General features: G+C 44.6%; 1 protein-coding gene across 2 annotated transcripts; it reads right to left on the minus strand.

Moving 5' to 3' along the window:
- Positions 1-27975, minus strand: LOC142388446 (uncharacterized). 2 transcript variants are annotated; one of them, XM_075473706.1, is made up of 4 exons: positions 27833-27975; positions 1511-1766; positions 166-1412; positions 1-134 (listed from the first exon to the last, which is right to left on the minus strand). In XM_075473706.1, exons 1-3 carry the CDS (start codon positions 27938-27940, stop codon positions 184-186), a joined length of 1593 nt encoding a protein of 530 aa, XP_075329821.1. In that variant the 5' UTR covers positions 27941-27975; the 3' UTR covers positions 1-134; positions 166-183. The 2 variants fall into 2 exon arrangements, with proteins under 2 accessions (XP_075329821.1, XP_075329812.1); XM_075473697.1 differs by having other exon boundaries at positions 1-1412.
- Positions 27976-27989: the final 14 nt, after the last annotated feature.

A 27989-nucleotide genomic window follows, 5' to 3' on the forward strand; every position in this document is an offset into this window, starting at 1 on the left:
TTTGAATCAAAACATTTTGGTTTTATTGAAGCTGGAAACAGAAAACAAACAGAAATAACTTTATGACAGAGGCAGAGGATGATGTCATCATGCCTGTGAGTCCCCGAGGCTCCGCCCCCGGTCAGCTGACACACCTGTGGCTCCGCCCCCGGTCAGCTGACACACCTGTGGCTCCGCCCCCGGTCAGCTGACACACCTGTGCTCGCGGAGGCTCCTGTTGGAGGCGAAGCAGCGGCTGCAGGCGGCGCAGCTGAAGGGCTTCAGCCCGCTGTGCACGTGCTCGTGCACCTTCAGGTTGGCCTTCTGGTTGAACTTCTTCCCGCAGACGCCGCACTGGAACGGCCGCTCGCCGCTGTGCACGCGCCGGTGCCTGAGCAGGTTCTGCGACACGCTGAAGCTCCGCCCACACAGCTCGCAGACGAAGGGCCGCTCGCCGCTGTGCGTGCGCAGGTGCAGCGTGACGGCGGCCTGCGTGCCGAAGCGCCGGCCGCACTGGGAGCATCCGAAGGGCTTCCCCTCGGCGTGGCTGCGGCGGTGCGTGCGCAGGTAGCTCTGCGAGCTGTAGCGGCGCCCGCACACCTCGCAGGGGAAGCTGCGGCCGGCGTGCAGCTGCAGGTGGGCTCGCAGCACCTGCGCGCTGCTGAAGCTCCGCCCACACTCGTGGCAGGTGTGCTCGCGTGTCCCGGCGTGCAGCAGCTGGTGGCGCCGCAGCGCCGCCGCCGAGGAGAAGCGTTTGGCGCACTGGGCGCAGCCGTGCGGCTTGATGCCGGCGTGGCGCCGCTCATGCGCCAGCAGGGCGCCGCGCTGCCTGAAGCCCTTCCCGCAGGCGTTGCAGATGAAGGCCCACCCGCCCTCGTGCACGGCGCGGTGCGCCTGCAGGTGCGCCGCCTGCGTGAAGCCGCGGTTGCACACCGTGCAGCTGAACGCCCGCCGGCCCGAGTGGATCAGCTGGTGGCGCCGCAGGTTGGCCGCCACGCTGAAGCTCCGCCCACAGGTGTCGCAGCCGAAGGCCTTCTCGCCGGTGTGCACGCGGCCGTGCACGCTCAGGCTGCTGCGGCTGGAGAAGCGGGCGCCGCACAGCTGGCAGACGTACGGCCGCTCGCCGCTGTGCGTGCGCAGGTGAGCGAGCAGGCCGCTGCGCTGGCTGAAGGCCTTCCTGCACACGCTGCAGCCGAACGGCCGCTGGCCGCCGTGCACGGTCAGCTGGTGCACGTGCACGCTGCGGCGGGCTGTGAATGCTTTCCCGCAGGTGGGGCAGCTGAAGGCTTTGCCCTGCAGGTGCACTCTGAGGTGAGCCTGCAGGTGGCGCCGGGTGGAGCACTGCTTCCCGCAGTGATGGCAGCCGTGCGCCCGCTGCTCCCCGGTTGCTCCACCCGATTGGCTGTTCACCTCCACCTCAGCTGTCGGAGAGTCTGTGGAGACAGAGATACACAATGGTCACATGACAGGCACTTTCAAGTAAGGTTAAATGGTTAAAGGCCAGCGTAAAATGACAGTCTGTAGCTCTCACCTCCGCAGGGAGCAGCAGCTGGAAACATCTGGTGACTTCCAGCAGCAACTTCCTCCGGTGTCTCCTTCTCCTGTGTCTCCTCCTCCTGTGTCTCCTCCTCCTGTGTCTCCTTCTCCTGTGTCTCCTTCTCCTGTGTCTCCTTCTCCTTCGTCTCCTTCTCCTTCGTCTCCTCGTCCTTTTGTGTCTCCTCCAGCAGCCTCCTGAGCTCCTGCAGCAGAGGCTCACAGAGCCTCCTCATGACAGCCAGTAGCTCCTCCTGAGACAGAAGAGGATGAAAACAGCTTAATTAATACTAAGAACCAGACACTGAGAACCAGCTACTAAGAACCAGACACTAAGAACCAGACACTGAGAACCAGACACTGAGAACCAGCTACTAAGAACCAGCCACTAAGAACCAGAAACTAAGAACCAGACACTAAGAACCAGATACTAAGAACCAGCTACTAAGAACCAGAAACTAAGAACCAGATACTAAGAACCAGACACTAAGAACCAGACACTAAGAACCAGCTACTAAGAACCAGCTACTAAGAACCAGACACTGAGAACCAGCTACTAAGAACCAGACACTAAGAACCAGACACTAAGAACAAGCTACTAAGAACCAGACACTAAGAACCAGATACTCAGAACCAGACACTAAGAACCAGATACTAAGAACCAGAGACTAAGAACCAGATACTAAGAACCAGCTACTAAGAACCAGACACTAAGAACCAGACACTAAGAACCAGCTACTAAGAACCAGACACTAAGAACCAGATACTCAGAACCAGACACTAAGAACCAGAGACTAAGAACCAGATACTAAGAACCAGCTACTAAGAACCAGACACTAAGAACCAGCTACTAAGAACCAGCTACTAAGAACCAGACACTAAGAACCAGATACTCAGAACCAGACACTAAGAACCAGACACTAAAAACAAGCTACTAAGAACCAGACACTAAGAACCAGAGACTAAGAACCAGATACTAAGAACCAGCAACTAAGAACCAGCTACTCAGAACCAGACACTAAGAACCAGATACTAAGAACAAGCTACTAAGAACCAGACACTAAGAACCAGATACTCAGAACCAGACACTAAGAACCAGACACTAAGAACCAGATACTAAGAACCAGATACTCAGAACCAGACACTAAGAACCAGATACTAAGAACCAGATACTCAGAACCAGACACTAAGAACCAGATACTCAGAACCAGACACTAAGAACCAGATACTCAGAACCAGACACTAAGAACCAGACACTAAGAACAAGCTACTAAGAACCAGACACTAAGAACCAGATACTAAGAACCAGATACTCAGAACCAGACACTAAGAACCAGATACTAAGAACCAGATACTCAGAACCAGACACTAAGAACCAAATACTAAGAACCAGACACTAAGAACCAGAGACTAAGAACCAGATACTAAGAACCAGACACTAAGAACCAGATACTCAGAACCAGACACTAAGAACCAGACACTAAGAACAAGCTACTAAGAACCAGACACTAAGAACCAGATACTCAGAACCAGACACTAAGAACCAGATACTAAGAACCAGAGACTAAGAACCAGCTACTAAGAACCAGACACTAAGAACAAGCTACTAAGAACCAGCTACTAAGAACCAGATACTCAGAACCAGACACTAAGAACCAGATACTAAGAACAAGCTACTAAGAACCAGACACTAAGAACCAGCTACTAAGAACCAGCTACTAAGAACCAGACACTAAGAACCAGCTACTAAGAACCAGCTACTAAGAACCAGACACTAAGAACCAGACACTGAGAACCAGACACTGAGAACCAGATACTCAGAACCAGACACTAAGAACCAGATACTAAGAACCAGATACTCAGAACCAGACACTAAGAACCAGATACTCAGAACCAGACACTAAGAACCAGATACTCAGAACCAGACACTAAGAACCAGACACTAAGAACAAGCTACTAAGAACCAGACACTAAGAACCAGATACTAAGAACCAGATACTCAGAACCAGACACTAAGAACCAGATACTAAGAACCAGATACTCAGAACCAGACACTAAGAACCAGACACTAAGAACCAGACACTAAGAACCAGCTAGTAAGAACCAGACACTAAGAACCAGCTACTCAGAACCAGACACTAAGAACCAGCTACTAAGAACCAGCTACTAAGAACCAGACACTAAGAACCAGCTACTAAGAACCAGCTACTAAGAACCAGACACTAAGAACCAGCTACTAAGAACCAGCTACTAAGAACCAGACACTAAGAACCAGACACTAAGAACCAGCTACTAAGAACCAGACACTAAGAACCAGACACTAAGAACCAGCTACTAAGAACCAGCTACTAAGAACCAGAAACTAAGAACCAGACACTAAGAACCAGCTACTAAGAACAAGCTACTAAGAACCAGACACTAAGAACCAGATACTAAGAACCAGACACTAAGAACCAGCTACTCAGAACCAGCTACTAAGAACCAGACACTAAGAACCAGACACTAAGAACCAGACACTAAGAACCAGCTACTAAGAACCAGACACTAAGAACCAGACACTAAGAACCAGACACTAAGAACCAGACACTAAGAACCAGCTACTAAGAACCAGATACTAAGAACCAGACACTAAGAACCAGCTACTAAGAACCAGCTACTAAGAACCAGACACTAAGAACCAGCTACTAAGAACCAGCTACTAAGAACCAGACACTAAGAACCAGACACTAAGAACCAGATACTAAGAACCAGACACTAAGAACCAGCTACTCAGAACCAGACACTAAGAACCAGCTACTAAGAACCAGACACTAAGAATCAGCTACTAAGAACCAGCTACTAAGAACCAGCTACTAAGAACCAGACACTAAGAACCAGACACTAAGAACCAGACACTAAGAACCAGATACTAAGAACCAGACACTAAGAACCAGCTACTAAGAACCAGCTACTAAGAACCAGCTACTAAGAACCAGACACTAAGAACCAGACACTAAGAACCAGACACTAAGAACCAGCTAAGAACCAGACACTAAGAACCAGACACTAAGAACCAGACACTCAGAACCAGACACTAAGAACCAGACACTAAGAACCAGCTACTAAGAACCAGACACTAAGAACCAGACACTAAGAACCAGCTACTAAGAACCAGACACTCAGAACCAGACACTAAGAACCAGACACTCAGAACCAGCTACTAAGAACCAGACACTAAGAACCAGACACTAAGAACCAGCTACTCAGAACCAGACACTAAGAACCAGCTACTAAGAACCAGCTACTAAGAACCAGACACTAAGAACCAGACACTAAGAACCAGACACTAAGAACCAGACACTAAGAACCAGACACTGAGAACCAGCTACTAAGAACCAGACACTAAGAACCAGATACTAAGAACCAGATACTAAGAACCAGACACTAAGAACCAGACACTAAGAACCAGATACTAAGAACAAGACACTAAGAACCAGATACTAAGAACCAGACACTGAGAACCAGCTACTAAGAATCAGACACTAAGAACCAGATACTAAGAACCAGACACTAAGAACCAGACACTGAGAACCAGCTACTAAGAACCAGAGACTAAGAACCAGATACTAAGAACCAGACACTAAGAACCAGACACTAAGAACCAGAGACTGAGAACCAGCTACTAAGAACCAGAGACTAAGAACCAGAGACTAAGAACCAGAGACTAAGAACCAGACACTGAGAACCAGACACTGAGAACCAGCTACTAAGAACCAGACACTGAGAACCAGACACTGAGAACCAGACACTAAGAACCAGCTACTAAGAACCAGACACTAAGAACCAGATACTCAGAACCAGACACTAAGAACCAGACACTAAGAACCAGATACTAAGAACCAGACACTAAGAACCAGACACTAAGAACCAGACACTAAGAACCAGAGACTAAGAACCAGCTACTAAGAACCAGACACTAAGAACCAGACACTGAGAACCAGCTACTAAGAACCAGATACTAAGAACCAGACACTGAGAACCAGACACTAAGAACCAGACACTGAGAACCAGCTACTAAGAACAAGTTACTAAGAACCAGCTACTAAGAACCAGACACTAAGAACCAGACACTGAGAACCAGCTACTAAGAACCAGACACTAAGAACCAGACACTAAGAACCAGCTACTAAGAACCAGACACTAAGAACCAGATACTCAGAACCAGACACTAAGAACCAGCTACTCAGAACCAGACACTAAGAACCAGCTACTAAGAACCAGACACTAAGAACCAGATACTCAGAACCAGACACTAAGAACCAGCTACTCAGAACCAGACACTAAGAACCAGACACTAAGAACCAGACACTAAGAACCAGATACTAAGAACCAGCTACTAAGAACCAGACACTATGAACCAGCTACTAAGAACCAGCTACTCAGAACCAGACACTAAGAACCAGCTACTAAGAACCAGCTACTCAGAACCAGACACTAAGAACCAGATACTAAGAACCAGACACTAAGAACCAGACACTAAGAACCAGACACTAAGAACCAGCTAGTAAGAACCAGACACTAAGAACCAGCTACTCAGAACCAGACACTAAGAACCAGCTACTAAGAACCAGCTACTAAGAACCAGACACTAAGAACCAGCTACTAAGAACCAGCTACTAAGAACCAGACACTAAGAACCAGCTACTAAGAACCAGCTACTAAGAACCAGACACTAAGAACCAGACACTAAGAACCAGCTACTAAGAACCAGACACTAAGAACCAGACACTAAGAACCAGCTACTAAGAACCAGCTACTAAGAACCAGAAACTAAGAACCAGACACTAAGAACCAGCTACTAAGAACAAGCTACTAAGAACCAGACACTAAGAACCAGATACTAAGAACCAGACACTAAGAACCAGCTACTCAGAACCAGCTACTAAGAACCAGACACTAAGAACCAGACACTAAGAACCAGACACTAAGAACCAGCTACTAAGAACCAGACACTAAGAACCAGACACTAAGAACCAGACACTAAGAACCAGACACTAAGAACCAGCTACTAAGAACCAGATACTAAGAACCAGACACTAAGAACCAGCTACTAAGAACCAGCTACTAAGAACCAGACACTAAGAACCAGCTACTAAGAACCAGCTACTAAGAACCAGACACTAAGAACCAGACACTAAGAACCAGATACTAAGAACCAGACACTAAGAACCAGCTACTCAGAACCAGACACTAAGAACCAGCTACTAAGAACCAGACACTAAGAATCAGCTACTAAGAACCAGCTACTAAGAACCAGCTACTAAGAACCAGACACTAAGAACCAGACACTAAGAACCAGACACTAAGAACCAGATACTAAGAACCAGACACTAAGAACCAGCTACTAAGAACCAGCTACTAAGAACCAGCTACTAAGAACCAGACACTAAGAACCAGACACTAAGAACCAGACACTAAGAACCAGCTAAGAACCAGACACTAAGAACCAGACACTAAGAACCAGACACTCAGAACCAGACACTAAGAACCAGACACTAAGAACCAGCTACTAAGAACCAGACACTAAGAACCAGACACTAAGAACCAGCTACTAAGAACCAGACACTCAGAACCAGACACTAAGAACCAGACACTCAGAACCAGCTACTAAGAACCAGACACTAAGAACCAGACACTAAGAACCAGCTACTCAGAACCAGACACTAAGAACCAGCTACTAAGAACCAGCTACTAAGAACCAGACACTAAGAACCAGACACTAAGAACCAGACACTAAGAACCAGACACTAAGAACCAGACACTGAGAACCAGCTACTAAGAACCAGACACTAAGAACCAGATACTAAGAACCAGATACTAAGAACCAGACACTAAGAACCAGACACTAAGAACCAGATACTAAGAACAAGACACTAAGAACCAGATACTAAGAACCAGACACTGAGAACCAGCTACTAAGAATCAGACACTAAGAACCAGATACTAAGAACCAGACACTAAGAACCAGACACTGAGAACCAGCTACTAAGAACCAGAGACTAAGAACCAGATACTAAGAACCAGACACTAAGAACCAGACACTAAGAACCAGAGACTGAGAACCAGCTACTAAGAACCAGAGACTAAGAACCAGAGACTAAGAACCAGAGACTAAGAACCAGACACTGAGAACCAGACACTGAGAACCAGCTACTAAGAACCAGACACTGAGAACCAGACACTGAGAACCAGACACTAAGAACCAGCTACTAAGAACCAGACACTAAGAACCAGATACTCAGAACCAGACACTAAGAACCAGACACTAAGAACCAGATACTAAGAACCAGACACTAAGAACCAGACACTAAGAACCAGACACTAAGAACCAGAGACTAAGAACCAGCTACTAAGAACCAGACACTAAGAACCAGACACTGAGAACCAGCTACTAAGAACCAGATACTAAGAACCAGCTACTAAGAACCAGACACTAAGAACCAGACACTGAGAACCAGACACTAAGAACCAGACACTGAGAACCAGCTACTAAGAACAAGTTACTAAGAACCAGCTACTAAGAACCAGACACTAAGAACCAGACACTGAGAACCAGCTACTAAGAACCAGACACTAAGAACCAGACACTAAGAACCAGCTACTAAGAACCAGACACTAAGAACCAGATACTCAGAACCAGACACTAAGAACCAGCTACTCAGAACCAGACACTAAGAACCAGCTACTAAGAACCAGACACTAAGAACCAGATACTCAGAACCAGACACTAAGAACCAGCTACTCAGAACCAGACACTAAGAACCAGACACTAAGAACCAGACACTAAGAACCAGATACTAAGAACCAGCTACTAAGAACCAGACACTATGAACCAGCTACTAAGAACCAGCTACTCAGAACCAGACACTAAGAACCAGCTACTAAGAACCAGCTACTCAGAACCAGACACTAAGAACCAGATACTAAGAACCAGACACTAAGAACCAGACACTAAGAACCAGATACTAAGAACCAGCTACTCAGAACCAGACACTAAGAACCAGACACTAAGAACCAGATACTAAGAACCAGATACTAAGAACCAGACACTATGAACCAGCTACTAAGAACCAAACACTAAGAACCAGACACTAAGAACCAGACACTGAGAACCAGCTACTAAGAACCAGACACTAAGAACCAGACACTGAGAACCAGACACTAAGAACCAGACACTAAGAACCAGACACTAAGAACCAGCTACTAAGAACCAGACACTAAGAACCAGATACTCAGAACCAGACACTAAGAACCAGCTACTAAGAACCAGACACTAAGAACCAGCTACTAAGAACCAGCTACTAAGAACCAGACACTAAGAACCAGACACTAAGAACCAGCTACTAAGAACCAGCTACTAAGAACCAGACACTAAGAACCAGACACTAAGAACCAGACACTAAGAACCAGCTACTAAGAACCAGACACTAAGAACCAGACACTAAGAACCAGACACTAAGAACCAGACACTCAGAACCAGACACTAAGAACCAGACACTAAGAACCAGCTACTAAGAACCAGACACTAAGAACCAGACACTAAGAACCAGCTACTAAGAACCAGACACTCAGAACCAGACACTAAGAACCAGACACTCAGAACCAGCTACTAAGAACCAGACACTAAGAACCAGACACTAAGAACCAGCTACTCAGAACCAGACACTAAGAACCAGCTACTAAGAACCAGCTACTAAGAACCAGACACTAAGAACCAGACACTAAGAACCAGACACTAAGAACCAGACACTAAGAACCAGCTACTAAGAACCAGACACTAAGAACCAGATACTAAGAACCAGATACTAAGAACCAGACACTAAGAACCAGACACTAAGAACCAGATACTAAGAACAAGACACTAAGAACCAGATACTAAGAACCAGACACTGAGAACCAGCTACTAAGAATCAGACACTAAGAACCAGATACTAAGAACCAGACACTAAGAACCAGACACTGAGAACCAGCTACTAAGAACCAGAGACTAAGAACCAGATACTAAGAACCAGACACTAAGAACCAGAGACTGAGAACCAGCTACTAAGAACCAGAGACTAAGAACCAGAGACTAAGAACCAGACACTGAGAACCAGACACTGAGAACCAGCTACTAAGAACCAGACACTGAGAACCAGACACTAAGAACCAGACACTGAGAACCAGACACTAAGAACCAGCTACTAAGAACCAGACACTAAGAACCAGATACTCAGAACCAGACACTAAGAACCAGACACTAAGAACCAGATACTAAGAACCAGACACTAAGAACCAGACACTAAGAACCAGACACTAAGAACCAGAGACTAAGAACCAGCTACTAAGAACCAGACACTAAGAACCAGACACTGAGAACCAGCTACTAAGAACCAGATACTAAGAACCAGCTACTAAGAACCAGACACTAAGAACCAGACACTGAGAACCAGACACTAAGAACCAGACACTGAGAACCAGCTACTAAGAACAAGCTACTAAGAACCAGCTACTAAGAACCAGACACTAAGAACCAGACACTGAGAACCAGCTACTAAGAACCAGACACTAAGAACCAGACACTAAGAACCAGCTACTAAGAACCAGACACTAAGAACCAGATACTCAGAACCAGACACTAAGAACCAGCTACTCAGAACCAGACACTAAGAACCAGCTACTAAGAACCAGACACTAAGAACCAGATACTCAGAACCAGACACTAAGAACCAGCTACTCAGAACCAGACACTAAGAACCAGACACTAAGAACCAGACACTAAGAACCAGACACTAAGAACCAGATACTAAGAACCAGCTACTCAGAACCAGACACTAAGAACCAGACACTAAGAACCAGATACTAAGAACCAGATACTAAGAACCAGACACTATGAACCAGCTACTAAGAACCAGACACTAAGAACCAGACACTAAGAACCAGACACTGAGAACCAGACACTGAGAACCAGACACTAAGAACCAGACACTGAGAACCAGACACTAAGAACCAGCTACTAAGAACCAGACACTAAGAACCAGATACTCAGAACCAGACACTAAGAACCAGACACTAAGAACCAGATACTAAGAACCAGACACTAAGAACCAGACACTAAGAACCAGACACTAAGAACCAGAGACTAAGAACCAGCTACTAAGAACCAGACACTAAGAACCAGACACTGAGAACCAGCTACTAAGAACCAGATACTAAGAACCAGCTACTAAGAACCAGACACTAAGAACCAGACACTGAGAACCAGACACTAAGAACCAGACACTGAGAACCAGCTACTAAGAACAAGCTACTAAGAACCAGCTACTAAGAACCAGACACTAAGAACCAGACACTGAGAACCAGCTACTAAGAACCAGACACTAAGAACCAGACACTAAGAACCAGCTACTAAGAACCAGACACTAAGAACCAGATACTCAGAACCAGACACTAAGAACCAGCTACTCAGAACCAGACACTAAGAACCAGCTACTAAGAACCAGACACTAAGAACCAGATACTCAGAACCAGACACTAAGAACCAGCTACTCAGAACCAGACACTAAGAACCAGACACTAAGAACCAGACACTAAGAACCAGATACTAAGAACCAGCTACTAAGAACCAGACACTATGAACCAGCTACTAAGAACCAGCTACTCAGAACCAGACACTAAGAACCAGCTACTAAGAACCAGCTACTCAGAACCAGACACTAAGAACCAGATACTAAGAACCAGACACTAAGAACCAGACACTAAGAACCAGATACTAAGAACCAGCTACTCAGAACCAGACACTAAGAACCAGACACTAAGAACCAGATACTAAGAACCAGATACTAAGAACCAGACACTATGAACCAGCTACTAAGAACCAAACACTAAGAACCAGACACTAAGAACCAGACACTGAGAACCAGCTACTAAGAACCAGACACTAAGAACCAGACACTGAGAACCAGACACTAAGAACCAGACACTAAGAACCAGCTACTAAGAACCAGACACTAAGAACCAGATACTCAGAACCAGACACTAAGAACCAGCTACTAAGAACCAGACACTAAGAACCAGCTACTAAGAACCAGCTACTAAGAACCAGACACTAAGAACCAGACACTAAGAACCAGACACTGAGAACCAGATACTAAGAACCAGATACTAAGAACCAGCTACTAAGAACCAGACACTAAGAACCAGCTACTAAGAACCAGACACTAAGAACCAGACACTAAGAACCAGACACTGAGAACCAGACACTGAGAACCAGCTACTAAGAACCAGACACTAAGAACCAGACACTGAGAACCAGCTACTAAGAACCAGACACTAAGAACCAGATACTAAGAACCAGACACTAAGAACCAGATACTAAGAACCAGACACTAAGAACCAGACACTGAGAACCAGCTACTAAGATCCAGACACTAAGAACCAGATACTAAGAACCAGCTACTAAGAACCAGAGACTGAGAACCAGCGACTAAGAACCAGAGACTAAGAACCAGACACTAAGAACCAGACACTGAGAACCAGCTACTGAGAACCAGACACTAAGAACCAGACACTGAGAACCAGACACTAAGAACCAGCTACTAAGAACCAGACACTAAGAACCAGATACTCAGAACCAGACACTAAGAACCAGACACTAAGAACCAGACACTAAGAACCAGATACTAAGAACCAGATACTAAGAACCAGACACTAAGAACCAGACACTGAGAACCAGACACTAAGAACCAGAGACTAAGAACCAGCTACTAAGAACCAGACACTAAGAACCAGACACTGAGAACCAGCTACTAAGAACCAGATACTAAGAACCAGCTACTAAGAACCAGACACTGAGAACCAGACACTAAGAACCAGATACTAAGAACCAGACACTAAGAACCAGATACTAAGAACCAGACACTAAGAACCAGACACTAAGAACCAGACACTAAGAACCAGCTACTCAGAACCAGACACTAAGAACCAGACACTAAGAACCAGCTACTAAGAACCAGACACTAAGAACCAGATACTCAGAACCAGACACTAAGAACCAGCTACTCAGAACCAGACACTAAGAACCAGACACTAAGAACCAGACACTAAGAACCAGATACTAAGAACCAGCTACTAAGAACCAGACACTATGAACCAGCTACTAAGAACCAGCTACTCAGAACCAGACACTAAGAACCAGACACTAAGAACCAGATACTCAGAACCAGACACTAAGAACCAGACACTAAGAACCAGATACTAAGAACCAGCTACTAAGAACCAGACACTATGAACCAGCTACTAAGAACCAGACACTAAGAACCAGACACTAAGAACCAGACACTGAGAACCAGACACTAAGAACCAGACACTAAGAACCAGCTACTAAGAACCAGACACTAAGAACCAGATACTCAGAACCAGACACTAAGAACCAGCTACTAAGAACCAGACACTAAGAACCAGCTACTAAGAACCAGCTACTAAGAACCAGACACTAAGAACCAGACACTAAGAACCAGACACTAAGAACCAGACACTGAGAACCAGATACTAAGAACCAGATACTAAGAACCAGCTACTAAGAACCAGACACTAAGAACCAGACACTGAGAACCAGACACTAAGAACCAGACACTAAGAACCAGACACTAAGAACCAGATACTAAGAACCAGACACTAAGAACCAGACACTGAGAACCAGACACTGAGAACCAGACACTAAGAACCAGCTACTAAGAACCAGACACTAAGAACCAGATACTCAGAACCAGACACTAAGAACCAGCTACTAAGAACCAGACACTAAGAACCAGCTACTAAGAACCAGCTACTAAGAACCAGACACTAAGAACCAGACACTAAGAACCAGATACTAAGAACCAGATACTAAGAACCAGCTACTAAGAACCAGACACTAAGAACCAGCTACTAAGAACCAGACACTAAGAACCAGACACTAAGAACCAGACACTGAGAACCAGACACTGAGAACCAGCTACTAAGAACCAGACACTAAGAACCAGACACTGAGAACCAGCTACTAAGAACCAGACACTAAGAACCAGATACTAAGAACCAGACACTAAGAACCAGATACTAAGAACCAGACACTAAGAACCAGACACTAAGAACCAGACACTAAGAACCAGACACTGAGAACCAGCTACTAAGAACCAGACACTAAGAACCAGATACTAAGAACCAGCTACTAAGAACCAGAGACTGAGAACCAGCTACTAAGAACCAGAGACTAAGAACCAGAGACTAAGAACCAGACACTAAGAACCAGACACTGAGAACCAGCTACTGAGAACCAGACACTAAGAACCAGACACTGAGAACCAGACACTAAGAACCAGCTACTAAGAACCAGACACTAAGAACCAGATACTCAGAACCAGACACTAAGAACCAGACACTAAGAACCAGACACTAAGAACCAGATACTAAGAACCAGATACTAAGAACCAGACACTAAGAACCAGACACTGAGAACCAGACACTAAGAACCAGAGACTAAGAACCAGCTACTAAGAACCAGACACTAAGAACCAGACACTGAGAACCAGCTACTAAGAACCAGATACTAAGAACCAGCTACTAAGAACCAGACACTGAGAACCAGACACTAAGAACCAGACACTGAGAACCAGACACTAAGAACCAGCTACTAAGAACCAGACACTAAGAACCAGCTACTCAGAACCAGACACTAAGAACCAGACACTAAGAACCAGCTACTAAGAACCAGACACTAAGAACCAGATACTCAGAACCAGACACTAAGAACCAGCTACTCAGAACCAGACACTAAGAACCAGACACTAAGAACCAGACACTAAGAACCAGCTACTAAGAACCAGACACTATGAACCAGCTACTAAGAACCAGCTACTCAGAACCAGACACTAAGAACCAGACACTAAGAACCAGACACTAAGAACCAGATACTCAGAAACAGACACTAAGAACCAGACACTAAGAACCAGATACTAAGAACCAGCTACTAAGAACCAGACACTATGAACCAGCTACTAAGAACCAGACACTAAGAACCAGACACTAAGAACCAGACACTGAGAACCAGACACTAAGAACCAGACACTAAGAACCAGACACTGAGAACCAGACACTAAGAACCAGACACTAAGAACCAGACACTAAGAACCAGCTACTAAGAACCAGACACTAAGAACCAGATACTCAGAACCAGACACTAAGAACCAGCTACTAAGAACCAGACACTAAGAACCAGCTACTAAGAACCAGCTACTAAGAACCAGACACTAAGAACCAGACACTAAGAACCAGACACTGAGAACCAGATACTAAGAACCAGATACTAAGAACCAGCTACTAAGAACCAGCTACTAAGAACCAGACACTAAGAACCAGACACTGAGAACAAGACACTAAGAACCAGACACTAAGAACCAGACACTAAGAACCAGATACTAAGAACCAGACACTAAGAACCAGACACTGAGAACCAGACACTGAGAACCAGACACTAAGAACCAGACACTGAGAACCAGACACTGAGAACCAGACACTGAGAACCAGACACTAAGAACCAGACACTAAGAACCAGACACTAAGAACCAGCTACTAAGAACCAGACACTAAGAACCAGACACTAAGAACCAGCTACTAAGAACCAGACACTAAGAACCAGACACTAAGAACCAGCTACTAAGAACCAGCTACTAAGAACCAGACACTAAGAACCAGACACTAAGAACCAGCTACTAAGAACAAGCTACTAAGAACCAGACACTAAGAACCAGATACTAAGAACCAGACACTAAGAACCAGCTACTCAGAACCAGACACTAAGAACCAGACACTAAGAACCAGCTACTCAGAACCAGACACTAAGAACCAGCTACTAAGAACCAGACACTAAGAACCAGATACTCAGAACCAGACACTAAGAACCAGCTACTCAGAACCAGACACTAAGAACCAGACACTAAGAACCAGACACTAAGAACCAGATACTAAGAACCAGCTACTAAGAACCAGACACTATGAACCAGCTACTAAGAACCAGCTACTCAGAACCAGACACTAAGAACCAGCTACTAAGAACCAGCTACTCAGAACCAGACACTAAGAACCAGATACTAAGAACCAGACACTAAGAACCAGACACTAAGAACCAGATACTAAGAACCAGCTACTCAGAACCAGACACTAAGAACCAGACACTAAGAACCAGATACTAAGAACCAGATACTAAGAACCAGACACTATGAACCAGCTACTAAGAACCAAACACTAAGAACCAGACACTAAGAACCAGACACTGAGAACCAGCTACTAAGAACCAGACACTAAGAACCAGACACTGAGAACCAGACACTAAGAACCAGACACTAAGAACCAGCTACTAAGAACCAGACACTAAGAACCAGATACTCAGAACCAGACACTAAGAACCAGCTACTAAGAACCAGACACTAAGAACCAGCTACTAAGAACCAGCTACTAAGAACCAGACACTAAGAACCAGACACTAAGAACCAGACACTGAGAACCAGATACTAAGAACCAGATACTAAGAACCAGCTACTAAGAACCAGACACTAAGAACCAGCTACTAAGAACCAGACACTAAGAACCAGACACTAAGAACCAGACACTGAGAACCAGACACTGAGAACCAGCTACTAAGAACCAGACACTAAGAACCAGACACTGAGAACCAGCTACTAAGAACCAGACACTAAGAACCAGATACTAAGAACCAGACACTAAGAACCAGATACTAAGAACCAGACACTAAGAACCAGACACTGAGAACCAGCTACTAAGATCCAGACACTAAGAACCAGATACTAAGAACCAGCTACTAAGAACCAGAGACTGAGAACCAGCGACTAAGAACCAGAGACTAAGAACCAGACACTAAGAACCAGACACTGAGAACCAGCTACTGAGAACCAGACACTAAGAACCAGACACTGAGAACCAGACACTAAGAACCAGCTACTAAGAACCAGACACTAAGAACCAGATACTCAGAACCAGACACTAAGAACCAGACACTAAGAACCAGACACTAAGAACCAGATACTAAGAACCAGATACTAAGAACCAGACACTAAGAACCAGACACTGAGAACCAGACACTAAGAACCAGAGACTAAGAACCAGCTACTAAGAACCAGACACTAAGAACCAGACACTGAGAACCAGCTACTAAGAACCAGATACTAAGAACCAGCTACTAAGAACCAGACACTGAGAACCAGACACTAAGAACCAGATACTAAGAACCAGACACTAAGAACCAGATACTAAGAACCAGACACTAAGAACCAGACACTAAGAACCAGACACTAAGAACCAGCTACTCAGAACCAGACACTAAGAACCAGACACTAAGAACCAGCTACTAAGAACCAGACACTAAGAACCAGATACTCAGAACCAGACACTAAGAACCAGCTACTCAGAACCAGACACTAAGAACCAGACACTAAGAACCAGACACTAAGAACCAGATACTAAGAACCAGCTACTAAGAACCAGACACTATGAACCAGCTACTAAGAACCAGCTACTCAGAACCAGACACTAAGAACCAGACACTAAGAACCAGATACTCAGAACCAGACACTAAGAACCAGACACTAAGAACCAGATACTAAGAACCAGCTACTAAGAACCAGACACTATGAACCAGCTACTAAGAACCAGACACTAAGAACCAGACACTAAGAACCAGACACTGAGAACCAGACACTAAGAACCAGACACTAAGAACCAGCTACTAAGAACCAGACACTAAGAACCAGATACTCAGAACCAGACACTAAGAACCAGCTACTAAGAACCAGACACTAAGAACCAGCTACTAAGAACCAGCTACTAAGAACCAGACACTAAGAACCAGACACTAAGAACCAGACACTAAGAACCAGACACTGAGAACCAGATACTAAGAACCAGATACTAAGAACCAGCTACTAAGAACCAGACACTAAGAACCAGACACTGAGAACCAGACACTAAGAACCAGACACTAAGAACCAGACACTAAGAACCAGATACTAAGAACCAGACACTAAGAACCAGACACTGAGAACCAGACACTGAGAACCAGACACTAAGAACCAGCTACTAAGAACCAGACACTAAGAACCAGATACTCAGAACCAGACACTAAGAACCAGCTACTAAGAACCAGACACTAAGAACCAGCTACTAAGAACCAGCTACTAAGAACCAGACACTAAGAACCAGACACTAAGAACCAGATACTAAGAACCAGATACTAAGAACCAGCTACTAAGAACCAGACACTAAGAACCAGCTACTAAGAACCAGACACTAAGAACCAGACACTAAGAACCAGACACTGAGAACCAGACACTGAGAACCAGCTACTAAGAACCAGACACTAAGAACCAGACACTGAGAACCAGCTACTAAGAACCAGACACTAAGAACCAGATACTAAGAACCAGACACTAAGAACCAGATACTAAGAACCAGACACTAAGAACCAGACACTAAGAACCAGACACTAAGAACCAGACACTGAGAACCAGCTACTAAGAACCAGACACTAAGAACCAGATACTAAGAACCAGCTACTAAGAACCAGAGACTGAGATCCAGCTACTAAGAACCAGAGACTAAGAACCAGAGACTAAGAACCAGACACTAAGAACCAGACACTGAGAACCAGCTACTGAGAACCAGACACTAAGAACCAGACACTGAGAACCAGACACTAAGAACCAGCTACTAAGAACCAGACACTAAGAACCAGATACTCAGAACCAGACACTAAGAACCAGACACTAAGAACCAGACACTAAGAACCAGACACTAAGAACCAGATACTAAGAACCAGACACTAAGAACCAGACACTGAGAACCAGACACTAAGAACCAGAGACTAAGAACCAGCTACTAAGAACCAGACACTAAGAACCAGACACTGAGAACCAGCTACTAAGAACCAGATACTAAGAACCAGCTACTAAGAACCAGACACTGAGAACCAGACACTAAGAACCAGACACTGAGAACCAGACACTAAGAACCAGCTACTAAGAACCAGACACTAAGAACCAGCTACTCAGAACCAGACACTAAGAACCAGACACTAAGAACCAGCTACTAAGAACCAGACACTAAGAACCAGATACTCAGAACCAGACACTAAGAACCAGCTACTCAGAACCAGACACTAAGAACCAGACACTAAGAACCAGACACTAAGAACCAGCTACTAAGAACCAGACACTATGAACCAGCTACTAAGAACCAGCTACTCAGAACCAGACACTAAGAACCAGACACTAAGAACCAGACACTAAGAACCAGATACTCAGAAACAGACACTAAGAACCAGACACTAAGAACCAGATACTAAGAACCAGCTACTAAGAACCAGACACTATGAACCAGCTACTAAGAACCAGACACTAAGAACCAGACACTAAGAACCAGACACTGAGAACCAGACACTAAGAACCAGACACTAAGAACCAGACACTGAGAACCAGACACTAAGAACCAGACACTAAGAACCAGACACTAAGAACCAGCTACTAAGAACCAGACACTAAGAACCAGATACTCAGAACCAGACACTAAGAACCAGCTACTAAGAACCAGACACTAAGAACCAGCTACTAAGAACCAGCTACTAAGAACCAGACACTAAGAACCAGACACTAAGAACCAGACACTGAGAACCAGATACTAAGAACCAGATACTAAGAACCAGCTACTAAGAACCAGCTACTAAGAACCAGACACTAAGAACCAGACACTGAGAACAAGACACTAAGAACCAGACACTAAGAACCAGACACTAAGAACCAGATACTAAGAACCAGACACTAAGAACCAGACACTGAGAACCAGACACTGAGAACCAGACACTAAGAACCAGACACTGAGAACCAGACACTGAGAACCAGACACTGAGAACCAGACACTAAGAACCAGACACTAAGAACCAGACACTAAGAACCAGCTACTAAGAACCAGACACTAAGAACCAGACACTAAGAACCAGCTACTAAGAACCAGACACTAAGAACCAGACACTAAGAACCAGCTACTAAGAACCAGCTACTAAGAACCAGACACTAAGAACCAGACACTAAGAACCAGCTACTAAGAACAAGCTACTAAGAACCAGACACTAAGAACCAGATACTAAGAACCAGACACTAAGAACCAGCTACTCAGAACCAGACACTAAGAACCAGACACTAAGAACCAGCTACTAAGAACCAGACAATAAGAATCAGCTACTAAGAACCAGCTACTAAGAACCAGCTACTAAGAACCAGACACTAAGAACCAGACACTAAGAACCAGACACTAAGAACCAGATACTAAGAACCAGACACTAAGAACCAGCTACTAAGAACCAGCTACTAAGAACCAGCTACTAAGAACCAGACACTAAGAACCAGACACTAAGAACCAGACACTAAGAACCAGCTACTAAGAACCAGACACTAAGAACCAGACACTAAGAACCAGACACTAAGAACCAGCTACTAAGAACCAGACACTCAGAACCAGACACTAAGAACCAGACACTAAGAACCAGCTACTAAGAACCAGACACTAAGAACCAGACACTAAGAACCAGCTACTAAGAACCAGACACTCAGAACCAGACACTAAGAACCAGACACTAAGAACCAGCTACTAAGAACCAGACACTAAGAACCAGACACTAAGAACCAGCTACTCAGAACCAGACACTAAGAACCAGCTACTAAGAACCAGCTACTAAGAACCAGACACTAAGAACCAGACACTAAGAACCAGACACTAAGAACCAGACACTGAGAACCAGCTACTAAGAACCAGACACTAAGAACCAGATACTAAGAACCAGATACTAAGAACCAGACACTAAGAACCAGACACTAAGAACCAGATACTAAGAACAAGACACTAAGAACCAGATACTAAGAACCAGACACTGAGAACCAGCTACTAAGAATCAGACACTAAGAACCAGATACTAAGAACCAGACACTAAGAACCAGACACTGAGAACCAGCTACTAAGAACCAGAGACTAAGAACCAGATACTAAGAACCAGACACTAAGAACCAGACACTAAGAACCAGAGACTGAGAACCAGCTACTAAGAACCAGAGACTAAGAACCAGAGACTAAGAACCAGACACTGAGAACCAGACACTGAGAACCAGCTACTAAGAACCAGACACTGAGAACCAGACACTAAGAACCAGACACTGAGAACCAGACACTAAGAACCAGCTACTAAGAACCAGACACTAAGAACCAGATACTCAGAACCAGACACTAAGAACCAGACACTAAGAACCAGATACTAAGAACCAGACACTAAGAACCAGACACTAAGAACCAGACACTAAGAACCAGAGACTAAGAACCAGCTACTAAGAACCAGACACTAAGAACCAGACACTGAGAACCAGCTACTAAGAACCAGATACTAAGAACCAGCTACTAAGAACCAGACACTAAGAACCAGACACTGAGAACCAGACACTAAGAACCAGACACTGAGAACCAGCTACTAAGAACAAGCTACTAAGAACCAGCTACTAAGAACCAGACACTAAGAACCAGACACTGAGAACCAGCTACTAAGAACCAGACACTAAGAACCAGACACTAAGAACCAGCTACTAAGAACCAGACACTAAGAACCAGATACTCAGAACCAGACACTAAGAACCAGCTACTCAGAACCAGACACTAAGAACCAGCTACTAAGAACCAGACACTAAGAACCAGATACTCAGAACCAGACACTAAGAACCAGCTACTCAGAACCAGACACTAAGAACCAGACACTAAGAACCAGACACTAAGAACCAGACACTAAGAACCAGATACTAAGAACCAGCTACTAAGAACCAGACACTATGAACCAGCTACTAAGAACCAGCTACTCAGAACCAGACACTAAGAACCAGCTACTAAGAACCAGACACTAAGAACCAGATACTCAGAACCAGACACTAAGAACCAGCTACTAAGAACCAGACACTAAGAACCAGCTACTAAGAACCAGCTACTAAGAACCAGACACTAAGAACCAGACACTAAGAACCAGACACTGAGAACCAGATACTAAGAACCAGATACTAAGAACCAGCTACTAAGAACCAGACACTAAGAACCAGCTACTAAGAACCAGACACTAAGAACCAGACACTAAGAACCAGACACTGAGAACCAGACACTGAGAACCAGCTACTAAGAACCAGACACTAAGAACCAGACACTGAGAACCAGCTACTAAGAACCAGACACTAAGAACCAGATACTAAGAACCAGACACTAAGAACCAGATACTAAGAACCAGACACTAAGAACCAGACACTGAGAACCAGCTACTAAGATCCAGACACTAAGAACCAGATACTAAGAACCAGCTACTAAGAACCAGAGACTGAGAACCAGCGACTAAGAACCAGAGACTAAGAACCAGACACTAAGAACCAGACACTGAGAACCAGCTACTGAGAACCAGACACTAAGAACCAGACACTGAGAACCAGACACTAAGAACCAGCTACTAAGAACCAGACACTAAGAACCAGATACTCAGAACCAGACACTAAGAACCAGACACTAAGAACCAGACACTAAGAACCAGATACTAAGAACCAGATACTAAGAACCAGACACTAAGAACCAGACACTGAGAACCAGACACTAAGAACCAGAGACTAAGAACCAGCTACTAAGAACCAGACACTAAGAACCAGACACTGAGAACCAGCTACTAAGAACCAGATACTAAGAACCAGCTACTAAGAACCAGACACTGAGAACCAGACACTAAGAACCAGATACTAAGAACCAGACACTAAGAACCAGATACTAAGAACCAGACACTAAGAACCAGACACTAAGAACCAGACACTAAGAACCAGCTACTCAGAACCAGACACTAAGAACCAGACACTAAGAACCAGCTACTAAGAACCAGACACTAAGAACCAGATACTCAGAACCAGACACTAAGAACCAGCTACTCAGAACCAGACACTAAGAACCAGACACTAAGAACCAGACACTAAGAACCAGATACTAAGAACCAGCTACTAAGAACCAGACACTATGAACCAGCTACTAAGAACCAGCTACTCAGAACCAGACACTAAGAACCAGACACTAAGAACCAGATACTCAGAACCAGACACTAAGAACCAGACACTAAGAACCAGATACTAAGAACCAGCTACTAAGAACCAGACACTATGAACCAGCTACTAAGAACCAGACACTAAGAACCAGACACTAAGAACCAGACACTGAGAACCAGACACTAAGAACCAGACACTAAGAACCAGCTACTAAGAACCAGACACTAAGAACCAGATACTCAGAACCAGACACTAAGAACCAGCTACTAAGAACCAGACACTAAGAACCAGCTACTAAGAACCAGCTACTAAGAACCAGACACTAAGAACCAGACACTAAGAACCAGACACTAAGAACCAGACACTAAGAACCAGACACTGAGAACCAGATACTAAGAACCAGATACTAAGAACCAGCTACTAAGAACCAGACACTAAGAACCAGACACTGAGAACCAGACACTAAGAACCAGACACTAAGAACCAGACACTAAGAACCAGATACTAAGAACCAGACACTAAGAACCAGACACTGAGAACCAGACACTGAGAACCAGACACTAAGAACCAGCTACTAAGAACCAGACACTAAGAACCAGATACTCAGAACCAGACACTAAGAACCAGCTACTAAGAACCAGACACTAAGAACCAGCTACTAAGAACCAGCTACTAAGAACCAGACACTAAGAACCAGACACTAAGAACCAGATACTAAGAACCAGATACTAAGAACCAGACACTAAGAACCAGCTACTAAGAACCAGACACTAAGAACCAGACACTAAGAACCAGACACTGAGAACCAGACACTGAGAACCAGCTACTAAGAACCAGACACTAAGAACCAGACACTGAGAACCAGCTACTAAGAACCAGACACTAAGAACCAGATACTAAGAACCAGACACTAAGAACCAGATACTAAGAACCAGACACTAAGAACCAGACACTAAGAACCAGACACTAAGAACCAGACACTGAGAACCAGCTACTAAGAACCAGACACTAAGAACCAGATACTAAGAACCAGCTACTAAGAACCAGAGACTGAGAACCAGCTACTAAGAACCAGAGACTAAGAACCAGAGACTAAGAACCAGACACTAAGAACCAGACACTGAGAACCAGCTACTGAGAACCAGACACTAAGAACCAGACACTGAGAACCAGACACTAAGAACCAGCTACTAAGAACCAGACACTAAGAACCAGATACTCAGAACCAGACACTAAGAACCAGACACTAAGAACCAGACACTAAGAACCAGATACTAAGAACCAGATACTAAGAACCAGACACTAAGAACCAGACACTGAGAACCAGACACTAAGAACCAGAGACTAAGAACCAGCTACTAAGAACCAGACACTAAGAACCAGACACTGAGAACCAGCTACTAAGAACCAGATACTAAGAACCAGCTACTAAGAACCAGACACTGAGAACCAGACACTAAGAACCAGACACTGAGAACCAGACACTAAGAACCAGCTACTAAGAACCAGACACTAAGAACCAGCTACTCAGAACCAGACACTAAGAACCAGACACTAAGAACCAGCTACTAAGAACCAGACACTAAGAACCAGATACTCAGAACCAGACACTAAGAACCAGCTACTCAGAACCAGACACTAAGAACCAGACACTAAGAACCAGACACTAAGAACCAGCTACTAAGAACCAGACACTATGAACCAGCTACTAAGAACCAGCTACTCAGAACCAGACACTAAGAACCAGACACTAAGAACCAGACACTAAGAACCAGATACTCAGAAACAGACACTAAGAACCAGACACTAAGAACCAGATACTAAGAACCAGCTACTAAGAACCAGACACTATGAACCAGCTACTAAGAACCAGACACTAAGAACCAGACACTAAGAACCAGACACTGAGAACCAGACACTAAGAACCAGACACTGAGAACCAGACACTAAGAACCAGACACTAAGAACCAGACACTAAGAACCAGCTACTAAGAACCAGACACTAAGAACCAGATACTCAGAACCAGACACTAAGAACCAGCTACTAAGAACCAGACACTAAGAACCAGCTACTAAGAACCAGCTACTAAGAACCAGACACTAAGAACCAGACACTAAGAACCAGACACTGAGAACCAGATACTAAGAACCAGATACTAAGAACCAGCTACTAAGAACCAGCTACTAAGAACCAGACACTAAGAACCAGACACTGAGAACCAGACACTAAGAACCAGACACTAAGAACCAGACACTAAGAACCAGATACTAAGAACCAGACACTAAGAACCAGACACTGAGAACCAGACACTGAGAACCAGACACTGAGAACCAGACACTGAGAACCAGACACTGAGAACCAGACACTGAGAACCAGACACTAAGAACCAGACACTAAGAACCAGACACTAAGAACCAGACACTAAGAACCAGACACTAAGAACCAGCTACTAAGAACCAGACACTAAGAACCAGCTACTAAGAACCAGACACTAAGAACCAGCTACTAAGAACCAGATACTCAGAACCAGACACTAAGAACCAGCTACTCAGAACCAGACACTAAGAACCAGCTACTAAGAACCAGACACTATGAACCAGCTACTAAGAACCAGCTACTCAGAACCAGCTACTCAGAACCAGCTACTCAGAACCAGACACTAAGAATCAGCTACTCAGAACCAGCTTCTAAGAACCAGATACTCAGAACCAGCTACTAAGAACCAGACACTAAGAACCAGATACTCAGAACCAGCTACTAAGAACCAGACACTAAGAACCAGCTACTAAGAACCAGACACTAAGAACCAGACACTCAGAACCAGACACTAAGAATCAGCAACTCAGAACCAGATATTCAGAACCAGCTACTAAGAACCAGACACTAAGAACCAGACACTCAGAACCAGCTACTCAGAACCAGCTTCTAAGAACCAGATACTGAGAACCAGATACTCAGAACCAGCTACTCAGAACCAGACACTAAGAACCAGCTTCTCAGAACCAGCTACTAAGAACCAGACACTAAGAACCAGATACTCAGAACCAGCTACTAAGAACCAGATACTAAGAATCAGCTACTCAGAACCAGCAACTCAGAACCAGCTTCTAAGAACCAGACACTAAGAACCAGATACTAAGAACCAGATACTAAGAACCAGACACTAAGAACCAGCTACTAAGAACCAGACACTAAGAACCAGACACTAAGAACCAGACACTAAGAACCAGCTACTAAGAACCAGACACTAAGAACCAGATACTAAGAACCAGATACTAAGAACCAGCTACTGAGAACCAGACACTAAGAACCAGACACTAAGAACCAGACACTAAGAACCAGACACTAAGAACCAGCTACTAAGAACCGGCTACTAAGAACCAGATACTAAGAACCAGACACTAAGAACCAGATACTAAGAACCAGCTACTAAGAACCAGATACTAAGAACCAGCTACTAAGAACCAGATACTAAGAACCAGATACTAAGAACCAGACACTAAGAACCAGCTACTAAGAACCAGACACTAAGAACCAGCTACTAAGAACCAGACACTGAGAACCAGCTACTAAGAACCAGACACCAAGAACCAGCTACTAAGAACCAGACACTAAGAACCAGACACTAAGAACCAGCTACTAAGAACCAGACACTAAGAACCAGACACTAAGAACCAGCTACTAAGAACCAGACACTAAGAACCAGCTACTAAGAACCAGACACTAAGAACCAGACACTAAGAACCAGCTACTAAGAACCAGACACTAAGAACCAGATACTAAGAACCAGCTACTAAGAACCAGATACTAAGAACCAGACACTAAGAACCAGCTACTAAGAACCAGACACTAAGAACCAGCTACTAAGAACCAGACACTAAGAACCAGCTACTAAGAACCAGACACTAAGAACCAGATACTAAGAACCAGACACTAAGAACCAGCTACTAAGAACCAGACACTAAGAACCAGCTACTAAGAACCAGACACTAAGAACCAGACACTAAGAACCAGATACTAAGAACCAGACACTAAGAACCAGACACTAAGAACCAGCTACTAAGAACCAGACACTAAGAACCAGCTACTAAGAACCAGCTACTAAGAACCAGCTACTAAGAACCAGATACTAAGAACCAGACACTAAGAACCAGATACTAAGAACCAGACACTAAGAACCAGCTACTAAGAACCAGATACTAAGAACCAGACACTAAGAACCAGACACTAAGAACCAGCTACTAAGAACCAGAAACAAAGAACCAGAAACTAAGAACCAGATCTTAAATTTCCTCAGCAGTTTCTGTTGGGTCCTGTTGGGTTCTGCTGGGTTCTGCTGGGTTCTGTTGGGTTCTGTTGGGTTCGGCTGGGTTCCGTTGGGTTCTGTTGGGTTCTGCTGGGTTTTGTTGGGTTCTGCTGGGTTCTGCTGGGTTCTGTTGGGTTCGGCTGGGTTCCGTTGGGTTCTGCTGGGTTCTGCTGGGTTTTGTTGGGTTCTGCTGGGTTCGGCTGGGTTCTGTTGGGTTCTGCTGGGTTCTGCTGGGTTTTGTTGGGTTCTGCTGGGTTCGGCTGGGTTCTGTTGGGTTCGGCTGGGTTCTGTTGGGTTCTGTTGGGTTCTGCTGGGTTCTGTTGGGTTCATTTGGGTTCTGTTGGGTTCTGTTGGGTTCGGCTGGGTTCCGTTGGGTTCTGCTGGGTTCTGCTGGGTTTTGTTGGGTTCTGCTGGGTTCTGTTGGGTTCTGCTGAACAAACAGCTGCAGCTTATGGAACATTTGGAATAAAAAGATCTGGATTTCTGCAGCTGGTTTGTGAATCCACGGTTCTGATTCAGTTATTTCTACTTCTGCTGAAACAAAAAACCAAAAGAACAAAATTCTTCGTCTTCCTCGTTGGTATTTAACACCCAACAGGATCAATGAAACGATTTCACAGTAGGACACAGAACTGATCCGGTCAAATGTGATGATTTAATTCCACTGAAACTCGGGTTGAAAACACAATAATCTTATTATTTTAATGCTTAAAGATGACACCAAGCGACTCCTTTAATGTTTTTATGACTGGAAATTCTTCTTCGCTGATTCTAACTGCTGTTTCTCGTTCTTCTTCTCTCACTCTGCTGTTTCTCATTCTTCTTCTTCGCTCACTCTGCTACACTCTCACTGACCTCCAGGTTCGTATTTTCGGGTTTCAGCCGAACTCTGCCGCAGATTTCTTTCACCGCAGACATCATGAAGTCCCGCAGGACGGAGGACAGCCGCCGTTGGACGCGCATTGTAGCACAACACACTGCACGCAGCGGGTGTCGTCACATCCGGTCAGCC

Source organism: Odontesthes bonariensis, chromosome 2 (genome assembly GCF_027942865.1).
Source record: "Odontesthes bonariensis isolate fOdoBon6 chromosome 2, fOdoBon6.hap1, whole genome shotgun sequence".
NCBI lineage: Eukaryota > Metazoa > Chordata > Actinopteri > Atheriniformes > Atherinopsidae > Odontesthes > Odontesthes bonariensis.

Bases quoted from the DNA above. Each gene is read 5' to 3' on its own strand.
- LOC142388446 (XM_075473706.1), bottom strand. From the start codon at position 27,940: ATGCGCGTCCAACGGCGGCTGTCCTCCGTCCTGCGGGACTTCATGATG. The intron at 1,767-27,832 runs GTCAGTGAGAGT...CTTCTGTCTCAG, and splicing joins CCGAAAATACGAACCTGGAG to GAGGAGCTACTGGCTGTCAT. The intron at 1,413-1,510 runs GTGAGAGCTACA...CTGTCTCCACAG, and splicing joins AGCTGCTGCTCCCTGCGGAG to ACTCTCCGACAGCTGAGGTG.